This window comes from Leuresthes tenuis, unplaced genomic scaffold (assembly GCF_036924035.1).
Source record: "Leuresthes tenuis unplaced genomic scaffold, fLeuTen1.0.hap1 SCAF_21, whole genome shotgun sequence".
NCBI classification, from domain to species: Eukaryota; Metazoa; Chordata; class Actinopteri; order Atheriniformes; family Atherinopsidae; genus Leuresthes; species Leuresthes tenuis.
Window position 1 is genome coordinate 29,061,245 of NW_027325375.1, and position 12,532 is coordinate 29,073,776.

A 12,532-nucleotide genomic window follows, 5' to 3' on the forward strand; every position below is an offset into this window, starting at 1 on the left:
CTCCCAAAACTATTGTTATTTATTCTGAAATGTCCTTCGTGTAGAAATACTTTGTACACATTTACAATTTCTGTGAGACAAACTTGTTTCCAACCCAGCAGCACACTCGATAGCATATATAAAAGTTGGCTAATTTACACTGATTAAATATTTTTAAGCTACGATATAAGGAGTGAGTTCAGGTTTTCAGTTATTCTGAAGCAGAAAATGTTGCTATAAATACGATAACAACAAGCTGATCGTCGTGAAAAAGGTACAAAAACAATGAAAAAAAGGAAATGTGGAGATGGATCAGCCCTGTTAAATATTCAGCCACTGCATGTTCAGGACTGTGCCGTTTCTCACTAACAAAAGACCTCCGGGTCGGTGGAAACGTCCAGCATTGGTGGCTCAAGCCTGTCCAGAAAGCTCTGTGCTTTAGAGCTGCCACCTCGCCCCAGATACCAGAAAGGCTGAGGCACAGGCAGCGGTGAGTGGATGTGGGCAGAGGGAGGGGGGCAGACATTCTGCTCACATGTCCTAAATAAGGACTTCACAACCTGCCTAAAAATAACCGCCAGAGCAAGGCAGCAGGAGAAACTGGGAAGCAGGGTCTGTGCAGAGCGAAGGAAAGTGTTTGTGTGTAACTCCAGCAGCTGGGCTGGAAACAGACTAATACATCGCATCCTCGTAAATGTCCGTCCGCAGGCAGAAGAGGATCCCTCCACCCAACATGAAGATGGTGGCTCCCCAGCCGAGCCCGTAGCCCCAGTTGAACTCATGATACGTCTGCAGGACCGTCCCGTCGATGAACTTGATGGGGTAGAGGACCAGAGCACAGGCCTGCAGAACCACTGCAACCAGAGAGACAATCATGAGAAGCTGCTTCGAGCTAATTCAGATGGGTTTTACTCCCTGATCATGTGATTAAATCAGCTGAGGAAATAATCAGCTTAGAATCAGTGATGTAAGGAATCCACCATCAAAAACACCACTTCAGTACTTTAAATACGGTTCATCTTTACACCATTATAACATGTTATATTTCACACTTTAATAGTACAATTTAAGAGCATAGAGCACTGATGAAATGAATATTTTTTAACAGACACCACTTCTATAATCGCTCTCATCCTCATGAATATAACTCCAGCACACCAGTTAAAATGGAAATAATACCAGAAAGCAGCCATTTTCCCCATGAATATATGGAAATATAGTACAAAGAAAGTGTGATTCATGTTAAAACTGAGCAACAGTATTATTTTCTGTTCTTTTTCTTCAAATTTTTCAACATTTCTGAAAACATTGCAACATTTTGTTACTATAAAACAAATGTAAAAATGAAAAAAAACTTTATTTCCAAAGGTTTTTCTCCTTTCAACCCTTCTTTACTTCATTCATTCATCTACAAATGCACTCTTATCAAGACTGGACCATATATTCTTCGGATTTCTTCTGTCACTTCACGTTTTACACATAACCACGACTGCAAATGAGCTTTGAGCACCTGCAAACCATTTAGTCTGCACAAATGCACGATCCAGGTCAAAACACGTGATATTTGTGGCCTTGTACGAGTACATCTGACGGCTCCCAGGCTGCTTCTGGCTGTGGATACAAGCTAAAAGATAAGAGAAGAGGAGGAAAGTGTTTTTCTGCGTTGTCCAAGTCACTAAAAGTAACCAGAGATGGTTATATAACGTCATTATCTAGCTCTTGTCAGCGTTTCTGCTTCACACATATATATATATATATATATTATTGTACAGTATTTAATTTCCATTGAGCATTTTACACTTTTTTTTTAACCTGTCACACAGTCTCTCCCTTGTGTTCTTTATTGTTTTTACCTGCTAAATAATGTTTCTGGCTTTGTTTGTTGTTTTTGTTTTGCACAGTAGCTCCAGTTTCGTTGTACCACAATGACAATAAAGACTATTCTATTCTATTCTATTCTATTCTATTCTATTCTATTCACATGAATCTCATTTTCAGCCTCTACAGATTCACAAAGACAGTAAGTAGGAGTGTTTTCAGGAGCCTGCAGATGAAAACAATGTCAGATGGGTTTCTACAAAGTTCATTACTTTATTTAATCAAAATGGAATAAAAAATGTGACTCAATGCATATGAGAATAGTCCAAAATATCAAGCTGTGAAGCGTTTTTTAGGCATGTGACATATTCTAATCAACAGCAAAAGTGTTTTAACTGTATAAAGAACGTCTTTTAGCTTTGGTATGTTCCCTTTCCTCGTGTAGACTGACATCTCCATGAAGACACAAAGAAAACCGCCTGTTTAGCATCCATCTCTGTGGGTTTCTTGCTCTCTGGCCTCTTTTTTCTTACCCAGCTGTGCTCTACAGAACCTTAAGAGCATGCATTTTGGTAGCAGCACTTTGGCATCGAGAAGCAGAGCCTGAGCAGCTCTTAAACTGTGTGAAGTTTGGAAAAAATACAAACAGTAGTCATCGTACAAAGAGGGTGGTTTTAATGTTTCCATCCTCAGCAGCACGAGCTCCTGGAGCGAAATGATCAAAGACGTGTTGCAGTCACCTCTCAAGCCAGCAGCTTCAGTTCCCTTTTGTGTGTCCAAGGTGACTCTTTGTGTAAATATGGCTCTGCCTTTTCCTTTTTACAGGACGGAGCAGTGGGATGGGAGGAATGACGGTAGCCTGAGACTGTGCTGTGTTGATGGAGGCCAGACCGAGCTCGCTGTCCACTGAGGTCATATTTCTGGACAGAAAATAAATACCATACAGTCACGGTCTCACTGCCAAGGGGCATTTAACAGTCCAGCCCTTCTGCTGCTGCTCCACTGAGGACTGCGAGTCTGCATGGAGACCTTTTTCTTGCAAGGGTCTTAAAGCAATTACACACAGGAAAGGATAACACAGCATTCCCACGCTTTTCAGCAAATGGGTAACAGTCAAAGCCACTGAGCCGACTACAGAGGTCCTTTGTGGCCGATGTTTTCATTCACAGAACAAGACAAACGTTCCTTACAGTTTCTCTTAAACATCCTTCAATAGCAGATTGTTACTTAAGGCAGATTTTACAGTAATATAAACTATTTGTACTTTGAAACTGAAGGATCTGATGTGGATTTTGGACCAAACTTTACGTCTTTCCATATGCAATGAGCTTGAAACCAAGGACACACAACAGGGAATATTGGGCTATTTTGCTTTCAACAAAGTATACAAAACTCACTGAATTTAACTCACAGTAGTCCAAAAGTAACGTACGAGTTGATGAAACTATACATTTCGTTGTTTCTGGGGAAATTATCGTTTGTTCTGGCTTCTCAGAACAAAAACAGTTGGCACACAGGCTGAAATGTTATCCCAATCTTTCAGCTCCTCAATGGTTCTTCTAATGTATATTTGTCATTGTGACACATGTCTTAAAGGCTACAAGCTATAAATTACTACACTGAAGGCAGACTGGGACCTGGACTCTTGTCAGAGCCATGCTGTTGAAATTCAAGCAAGTTGTGGTTGGAAAATATTCAAAAAGGTGAGTTCAGATCGGAGCACAGACGGCACAGATTTCACTCAAAATATAACAAATAAAAAAGAGTTTGCTATTAGTTACATCTCCCAGTATAATAAAAAGGACTAAAAGTTTTATTTTGAACAAATTATATATGAATATAAGAAGTACACAGGCCTAATAATCCCATATGATGTGTTTTACAAGAGAATGAGTACTTATTCTATCACAATAAATACTAATATTCAGAAAGAAAAAGCTTTGGCACAGCTGACCCAATAAGCAGTATCTATAGGACCTCACTTCCAAATCAGTTTGCACACCCAGATCTGAAAGCTTAAAGCTCTCTAAACCTCTAATGAACCCACACAGGCCTGAAGATAGGAGCCTCAAGGAGAGATTGTATGTGAACTTCATTCGGTCTCACTTTGTTCCTGTTTATAGTCTCTGCAATCACAGAAACACGAGCTCCGACATCAACAGCAAACGGAGCGGCCTTGCTTTCTTTATAAAACACAGACAGACTGATACTTTGGGTAGAAATGGTACACTGCCCTTCACCGTGTGCACAGTCGCTCCAAAACATTCAGAAAGAGCCACAGCGAACGGGTTAACCGGCATCATCACGATGGTCCCTTCAGCCCAGCCAACAAATTAGGTTCACTGTGACGTTACTGGGTTTAAAAAGAAGGCCTCTGAGCGCGGATGATCCCCTTAATGTGGGTAAGGGCTTGTTGTAACAGCTCTAAAACCAGCAGCTGTTGTGATGTGGGGGCGCATTAGTGCACAAAGCATCTGTGAAGGCACCATTAACATTATCCAGAGGTTTTGGATCTGCTTTTGCACAGAAGATCTTGGTTGTTTCTACTGTTGTTTTCTGTGTACTTTTAAAGCTGAGAAATGTGGCGTTAACTTGATGTTTGTAACATTTCACAAAGTGTCCCAACATCCACACAAACATTTGGGTCTTCTGCTAATCAGAGGAGTGATACTATCCGTCTGTTAAACATGCAACAAGCTTATCTCTGTCTGAAGGTAACCTGCTGACCCTGAACCTCACAAACAGACATATATTTTTATTAATCCAGACAAAAACACACAGGAAATATGTCTGAATCTGGTTTAAAGGCACAATGCAAAACTGTAGAGGACATTAACTAGTTTAGCATAGGACGTCTGTTTCTTATATAATTACATTTTATTGTGGAAACTGGCAGAACTGGAGCTGGTGAGCAGTTAGTGTTTCATCACTGTTAAAAACACACGGTGCCAATATAGTACTTGGAGGAATGTGTCTTGACCATTCAACTTAATTACATGTTTTATAGTTAGATCCTCCCATCTTGGTGTTGACATTTTGGTTTTACTCAAAGGACTTTGTCACAAGGAATTCAAAAGAAGCGTTCCAACTCTGAGGCGATGATGGGCGGGGAGTCTGTGGTGGCTTTTCTTCCTCCTCAGTGATTTCACTTCGTTGGTAAGCCTGCATATTCTGCGGCTGCTTTTTCTTGGCTTATGAGCCAGCAGCTTTCCAGATTCCACACCACAGAAAAAAATGAGCTCAACAAGCCATTTCTGCAATGCATGAACTTAATGTGAGCAAAAAACAAGCCTGTGTGGAAACTCTTGTGGTGAACGAGAGGCTCTGTTTCCATCTGTTTCTACAGCACAGGGCTTAAAGGAAGCTGTGTAGGGGAAAGGTGACGTACCTGCAGTGAAGAGGAACACCGCTACAATGCGGTAGTGTTGCCTCTGGGTCCCCCTGCAGAGGGAAATGAAGGCCACCAAAAAGGCCACCAGAGTTGCGACTGCACCGACCCCCAGCAGCACCAGGGTGGCGATCTGCCAATCTGCGGGACAGGACACAAGCAGGTCAGAGAGGAGCATCCCGCTCAAAAACAAAAGCTCGATTCAGGGGACAGCAGCGTTGAATTGAACCGCAGCGTTGACAAACACGAGACACGAGCTAATCTGTCACATAGAAGAGAATAAGAAGAGATTCAAGCCTTTCCTTCATGGAAACGAGGAAGAAGAAAGTCCCAGAAATGAGATTATAAAGGAACATCATTACATAAAGAATCTATTCAGGACTGAGCCTCAGCGCAAGTTTAAGTTTTTTAATTCTATTTTAGTCCTTTTTGTTACTTGTTTCAATGTTTTTTTTTTTATATCATTCAATGTCTTGCTTTCAGAACTCTGTAAAAAGTTTTAATACAGTGCAAAAGTCTCATTTCTTTAGATGTTGGGAGGAAAACAGTAAAACAGGAGCAGCAATTAATTAAAACCTACTAACATGAATATAAATACAGAATATAAGACAGAGTTTGTTCAGTTCTGAGCAGCTTTAAAGTGAATATCTGCTCTGAGCTCCTTTATTCTCCATCACAGCCTGAACCCTCTGAGACGAGCTTTCTGTCATTTCTTTAAGGAGTCTTCAGGAATAGTTCTCCAGGCTTCTTGAAGGACATCCCAAAGCTCTTCTTTGGATGTGGGCTGCCTTTTGTTCCGTTCTCTGTCAGATGATCCCACACTGCTTCAATAATGTTGAGGTCCGGGCTCTGGGGAGGATTCATCCCTCCATAAGACCTGTTGCCACTGATTTTCAGTCCACTTCTTGTGTCATTTGGCACAGCTCAGCCTTTTCTCCCTGTTTCCCTTCCTTAAGAACGGCTTCTTGACAGCCACCCTTCCATGGAGACCATTTCTGATGAGGCTTGGGCCAACAGTAGATGGATCAGCTGAAGGTCCAGATGCATCTCTCAGGTCCTGTCAGGTCACAGCTGGATTTTTTCCTCTTTCTTAAGGACATCACTTTCAGATCCTGTTCATCTGCTGCAGATAGTTTTTTTTAAGGCTGCCACTCCTTCTTTTGCCCTCCACTTGTTCAGTTTCCTTCTTAATTTTCTTAACAACATGGTGCACACCGTGCTGGGACCAGTAGCTCTGTAGGAATAACCTTGCAGCTGTAAAAATACTACTTTATGCCAAAATGTGTTATCTTTTGTTATCCTTCACAGATGCAACTAAAGAAATGGGAACATATGATGTAAGCTGCTCGTACCAAAGTGTAAAGACTGAATTCATAAGATGATTATGTGTTGGCAGAACACTGGTTCAACCCAAACAAACACCAGGACCACTGCATCTGAATGGTTTCAAGTGTCAGAATAACAAAAACTAACAAACAAAAAAACACGTGATTGGTTGTAGTTCTGCAAGGCACAGCTCTGAGGGAGATTAAAGGTTTGTCATTCTCAGTGAGCGAACAGACTTCTTACAGCTCGCTGCTCAAATAAAGTGAGTAATAAAGGATAAAGGGTCCTGGTCAGGCCTGGAAGCAGCCTTCCTTTGTGGAGGAGGAAGGACCGAACAAAAGGACAGACTTCAGTGCAGCATTCCACCAATCAGACCTCCATGGTGAGGTGGGCAGACAGATGCCATTTCTCATTAAATGGCTAAAAGGCACGTGACATCCTCCTGGGAATGTACCAAAAGCCATCCGAACGAGAAGCAAAACCCTCCGACCTAATGGAACAAAGACTGTCCTATTTGGCCATCATTCCCACTGGCTAAGGTTTACATTTGAACAATACAGTGACACACAGCGTGCTGCCGAGAAAACCCAGCCTGAGTCTGTACAGAAGCTCTTTGGAGACACCTGAACATGTCCGTGTTGAGATGCTCCATTTCCAGCCTGGTTGAGCTTGTTTCTGCCAACACAAGCGTCAGAATCATTCCCAAGAGGACACTGGGAGCTGCTAACCAAGTACAAAGGGAGTCTTTGAGTCACCCCAGAAACTGCTTTTACTCAGTCACTTTGGAATATTGTGTCGCTTAATGATGTGAAACATAAAGCTTTCCGTGCTCAGCTGTTCCACACAGCATGGAAATCAACCTGTTTAGCACCATCTCCTTGAGGGTTTCAGCGTTTTATTCCATCTTGTTTCAACCACAGTGGCTTTTCACCACAGCATTTCAACTTATTTATTCCAAACTAACTGCAGTCGCTCCGGCTGGAAAAGTTCAACTCATCTCTCCCCGTGCGCCACTTGCCTGGAAAGATCTCCACAACTCGGTGTTGTTAAAACGGCACATTTTAAACAAAGTTCTGTTGCTGTTCTGTGCTGGGTGTGTCTGTGGTGTTCTGAGCCCCTGAAAATGCATTTAATTTCATCTGAGCTCATTATTATCCAGCCTTCAGAACATTTTACCATCCTTAGTCCTTGATTTGTGGTTTTAATTTAATAAAAACAGTGTCGTCACGTCACAGAAATGTTTTTATAGCGCTCTGAGTCATGATTTTATTATTTCAGTTATCTGAAAGTCACTCTAAAAATAAACAGGAACTCAAATATCTTTGGATAAGCACGAGAAAACGCAGATAATCAGTCTTCACTGCCTTTTGGCTAACTGCACCTTTAACCTCAGCACACCCCCCCTCACTGTTGTTTTAATGAGCTCTGCACACACTCAAAGCAATGACCCGCCTCCTATTCACCCGACACATTCCACAATATCAGAGAGCGGTCAGTCGCCTCACCGAAGCTGCAAATCCCCCATTTCAGCTGTGAAAGTGCAAAGAATAACTTTAAAAAAAGCTATAAGGTTCTCTTTCATCCTTTAAGGCTCTAATACTTCTCTAGTGGACAAACTTCAGTCGTAAAAACCAACCTACTGCACCAAATACTTCCAAATCGGCTGCTTTTTAGGTGGATTTGCTTTGCTGGTGGGGGAGACAGGGGTCGGGGGCACAAAAGCTCCTCTTATGAGCCTCTGTTTGGGGAAAAGGGAAACTTTGAATAATGCTGAGGTCGATGATGAGGAAGATGCTGAACATGTCTCTTCAGACGCACTCAGAGCTCTCTGCATGTGCCAAACGGATTATGCTGCCATTATTCAGCACGTGATCATTCTCTGCTGCCATCATTTCCTAAAAACAAACAGTCGGATGGTTTTTGGGGAAAATGGAACAAATTAAACAGCCTGTCTCAAAACCCACGGTTTAAAACAAACCCCACGGTTTAAAACAAAACCCACGGTTTAAAACAAAACCCACGGTTTAAAACAAGGCTCGTTCCAGCTCTTAGAACAAGGCTCAGCATCACAACGCACTTTTCTCAGAGTGACACTATGTCATTTCTCTGGTATGAACAAAGGAAATTTCAGCAGCACCAGAGAGCCTCAGCTGCTGGCCTACAAGCCAACTACAGTAAAACAAATCCCTACTGTGGGAGGATGATGGCCAGAGGTGCCAGACGGGGTGGAACACAGCTAAGTAGTTTCACTCCAGAATCTGTGCGTGAATTATTCAATTTTATGTTGCTTTATATTATACTACAGAGGGAAAAGGCTACTTTACAGCTGATGCACGCTAATGCATTAATAATGACAATCCAAGCGTAAAAAAACAACCACAGAGCAGCCAGAGGCTCCATTTTTGCGTCTCTTTATACTTTTAATTCTCTGCTTTAGGAATATTTTGTCGATGGTATTTACATGTCAGACTGAGAGTATTTTTTTAAGTGGAACTGGAAATTCTACAAGAGTAATCTGAGTACTTCTTCCACTACTGGCTGCCAGTGGGACAGTTATTACAGTTCAATAAACCCTTTTTATGTAAACCTAAACAGACCCTGAGAGCTTCCGTGTTACACAGAACATGATTCATCTGGTAAAATCCGCCAATCTCAACCTTTCAAGTGCCGTGAAGCATGTAAGACATCAGCTCTGTGCAACAACAGGTCTGAATGTGTGGTTCTGTCTCCAACAACATCAAACTATCAGAACAAATAAAGAAGAAACGCATCGCCACCTCCTACCAGATGTGAGGGTGGAGAAGCAGCTCCACTGAGCCTCCTCTGCGGGATGCCGAGCCTCGGACAGGCTGCAGGACTCCCACAGAGACAGGGAGAAATGTTCGGCCGTGACCCACGCTGGACTCAGCAGAGCCACCACGTCCAAACACAGCGCCAGAAAGACGCACAGCAGCGCGATCAGCTTGAAGGGTCGGAACACGTACACCTCGTTCACGGACATCTTCTCATTACACGGTGCGAGGCTGCGGGTCAGTCGCTGTCAGGAGAGCTCGCTGGAGGTCCGACTACGTCTTCTCCCACCATAACCCTCAATGCTTTGTGTGTGCGCGCGTGTGTGTGTGTGTGTTCAGCTGGGAGAGCTGAATGGGAGACATCCGGTTTTTCAGAATAAGCGCTCACATGCTGAGCCAAGAGAAGAAGAAGCACATATGTATTAATATAATATAATATGATATAATATAATATAACGTAACATAAGATGAAATAAAAACGAAATAATGTAATATAATGTAATATAAAGTAATCAATATAAGATAAGTTAAGATAAGATGAAATGAAATAAAATAAAAACGAAATAATATAATATAATATAATATAATATAATATAATAATAAACTTTCCAAGTGAACTTTCCACTTAAGGAATAATAATATAATATAATATAATATAATATAGTAATAAACTTTCCAAGTGAACTTTCCACTGAAGGAATGATAATATAATGTAATGTAAGATAAGATAAGATGAAATAAAATAAAAACGAAATAATAAAATATAATCTATGGAGAGGAAATGGGTGGAAAACCAATTTGTAAGTTGTTCAATATAACATACAATGTTTTTTCATACAACTGCTCCCATGTTCTGGGGTATTTGGAGGATTTGTTCCCTCCTAACCACATCCCAGATAACAAATACTTTTTTATCTCAGAGATTGCCCCCATTTGAGGTTTTCTTCTGGCCCTTATTGTTGACTCAGGGTGAATCTGTCTGCTTATACTCAGCCAGAGATCCAACAAACATGGCCCGGATGCACATATTCTCCTACATCTTGGGTGTTTGAGCTCGTCCGGCCCTCACAACACTTGCTTTTACTTATGTTAAAGTCAATATAAGACAGTTGGGCCACATCTGGCATTTACACCAAGTTAGGCCCAGTGCCACAACTGACCCAAAAGTAGCCCAGATTGGGTGCTTATATTCTGAAAGGAAAGTCAAGGAACCAGACTGGTTTAAACTTTTGGAATATTCATCTTTTTTTTTACATGCCTCCAGACAATATTCTCAAAGACACATATATGAAGCTGTACATATTAAACCTGTTAAAGGATTGAGTAGGGATGCAAAAAAATAAAAAAATCCTATATTTTATTTTGGACCAGAATGCAACGCTGAAGGATCAAAGTGCCAGTCCAGATTTTTGGCTTGGAGTGTCATGAGTTACTCTTTGATGTATGGACATGGTCGCAAGCTTTAATAGACTCTGTAAATGGAGAATAACCACAAGAAAGTAACCACTGCGAGCTCCTGACGCTGAAGGCTTGGACAGATACTGCACTGTTGCTATGATCCAGCAGATGGCAGTCATACAGCACTTTAACTCTCCTATGTATTGATTTATTCCTTCCCCAACACTGTATTATTTGTGGGATTATTATTTATTAAAGGGTGACATTTAGGGAGGAATGTCAGGCTGAGCTGCAGCATATTTAACAGAAAAAAAGCCGCCCTGACATTTGAACATCACTGGACTGTCTGTTAGCTTGCTGCTGTTTGCCGTTAATCCGGTTTTTGCTTCTCACAAAGCCAGTGAGTGGGCTGAGCTCAGTCATATATTTACCTCTTTTTGAGAAATCACCCTTTTTTATGATCCAATTCTTAACAAATGTTGAGTTTAGTATCGGCTTTGAACAGCCACAGATTTAAGACGCACTCAATAAATCCCTTAATTTCAGTGACAAGTATATAATTAGACTAGACTTGTGCACAGTGTGGTCCTCTCTATGGTTCTGCTTAAGTTCATATGTCTTGTGGATTATTTCCATCCTCTGGAGAGACACATGACTGCAGGTTATGGCGTTTTTCATCTTTTTTTATTTATTTATTTAACTTTTGGAAAGTTTTCACAAGCAGTTTTGAAAACTCCTGGTGGACCACAGTGACTTTACCAACAAATGGTGCTTGGAAAAGCTCAGTAATTGTGGAGAATCAGCTATGATCGTGTCTCCAGTTCATGCTTATTAACGTATGTTTGGTGCAACCTTTGTCATCCACCAACATGCTTAAGCATATTGTCATTTTTTAGTGCAGAGCATCAAATTTAGCATCAAACAGAGAAAAACAGGTGAACATTGCTTTAACGTGGTGCATTTATCACCTGTATGCAGCTTCAGTAACAACCCCATCATTGGATTTCAAGAGAGAAAGAAAATCTAGTGAGTAGAAATGCTAAACTGCCCTCGCATCAAAACATTTGTGACATTTCATATGATTACAGAGCTCATTTATCGCCATAGGTGGAGACAAACCATCACTCATTGCTCATTTTGTGTTGAGGGATTTATTTACCAGCTGTCACACCAGTATATCGGTCTCGCTCTAATCGTATCCTGACAGAAGAGAAGGCTTGTGGCAGTGATCTAATTCATGTTTGATGATAGTTTTTCACCCACCATAAACGAGGTCTTGTCTCAGCAGATGATGTTATTCCCATTTCTTCTAATGATGTTTACTTCTCTTTAGATAATAGTTATTTCTCTTGTCTTCATCCTTTGGGTAAACAGCACAGAAATGTGAATCTAAAGTGGCCTGCTGCTGTAAAAACCCGTCTTCTGCGTACAGAACAGGTGTCTAAGAAGCCTGACAGAGGGTTTGTGTTTTATTGTGTGAATCAGAAAAGGTGGGAACACAGAATCTGGCTTGATATGAAATCTTAAGTTATTTTGCTGCTCAGAGCACAGTGTTTGCTCTCTAGTTAAAGTTGTCCATTAAAGTACAAACAAGGCTGACTTGAGTACTTTGAATTACACCTCTGCTGCCTTCTTGCCCAGTTTTTCCCCCCTTTTTTTAAATTCTACCCCTATCACTTGGAGCCTGGATTAGGGGTTTTCAGTGTATCTGACATAATGAGAGTTTCAGACTAATGCCACCCTTCTCGGTCCTAATGGTGCTGCCAAGCTGCCAGCAGGGCATCTGAGTAGGGGGGATCTAGCAATAGGCGTATCTGAGGACAGAGCATTG

General features: G+C 41.4%; 1 protein-coding gene across 1 annotated transcript; it reads right to left on the reverse strand.

The window, feature by feature from the left end:
* Window positions 1-9,622, reverse strand: LOC140279479 (transmembrane protein 47-like). Its single transcript, XM_072374615.1, has 3 exons — window positions 9,296-9,622; window positions 5,186-5,326; window positions 1-833 (listed from the first exon to the last, which is right to left on the reverse strand). Exons 1-3 carry the CDS (start codon window positions 9,510-9,512, stop codon window positions 652-654), a joined length of 540 nt encoding a protein of 179 aa, XP_072230716.1. The 5' UTR covers window positions 9,513-9,622; the 3' UTR covers window positions 1-651.
* Between the last annotated feature and the right edge of the window lie 2,910 nt (window positions 9,623-12,532).

Bases quoted from the DNA above. Each gene is read 5' to 3' on its own strand.
- LOC140279479 (XM_072374615.1), bottom strand. From the start codon at position 9,512: ATGTCCGTGAACGAGGTGTACGTGTTCCGACCCTTCAAGCTGATCGCG. The intron at 5,327-9,295 runs GTAGGAGGTGGC...CCTGTCCCGCAG, and splicing joins CTTCTCCACCCTCACATCTG to ATTGGCAGATCGCCACCCTG. The intron at 834-5,185 runs GTACGTCACCTT...CTCTGGTTGCAG, and splicing joins GGTGTTCCTCTTCACTGCAG to TGGTTCTGCAGGCCTGTGCT.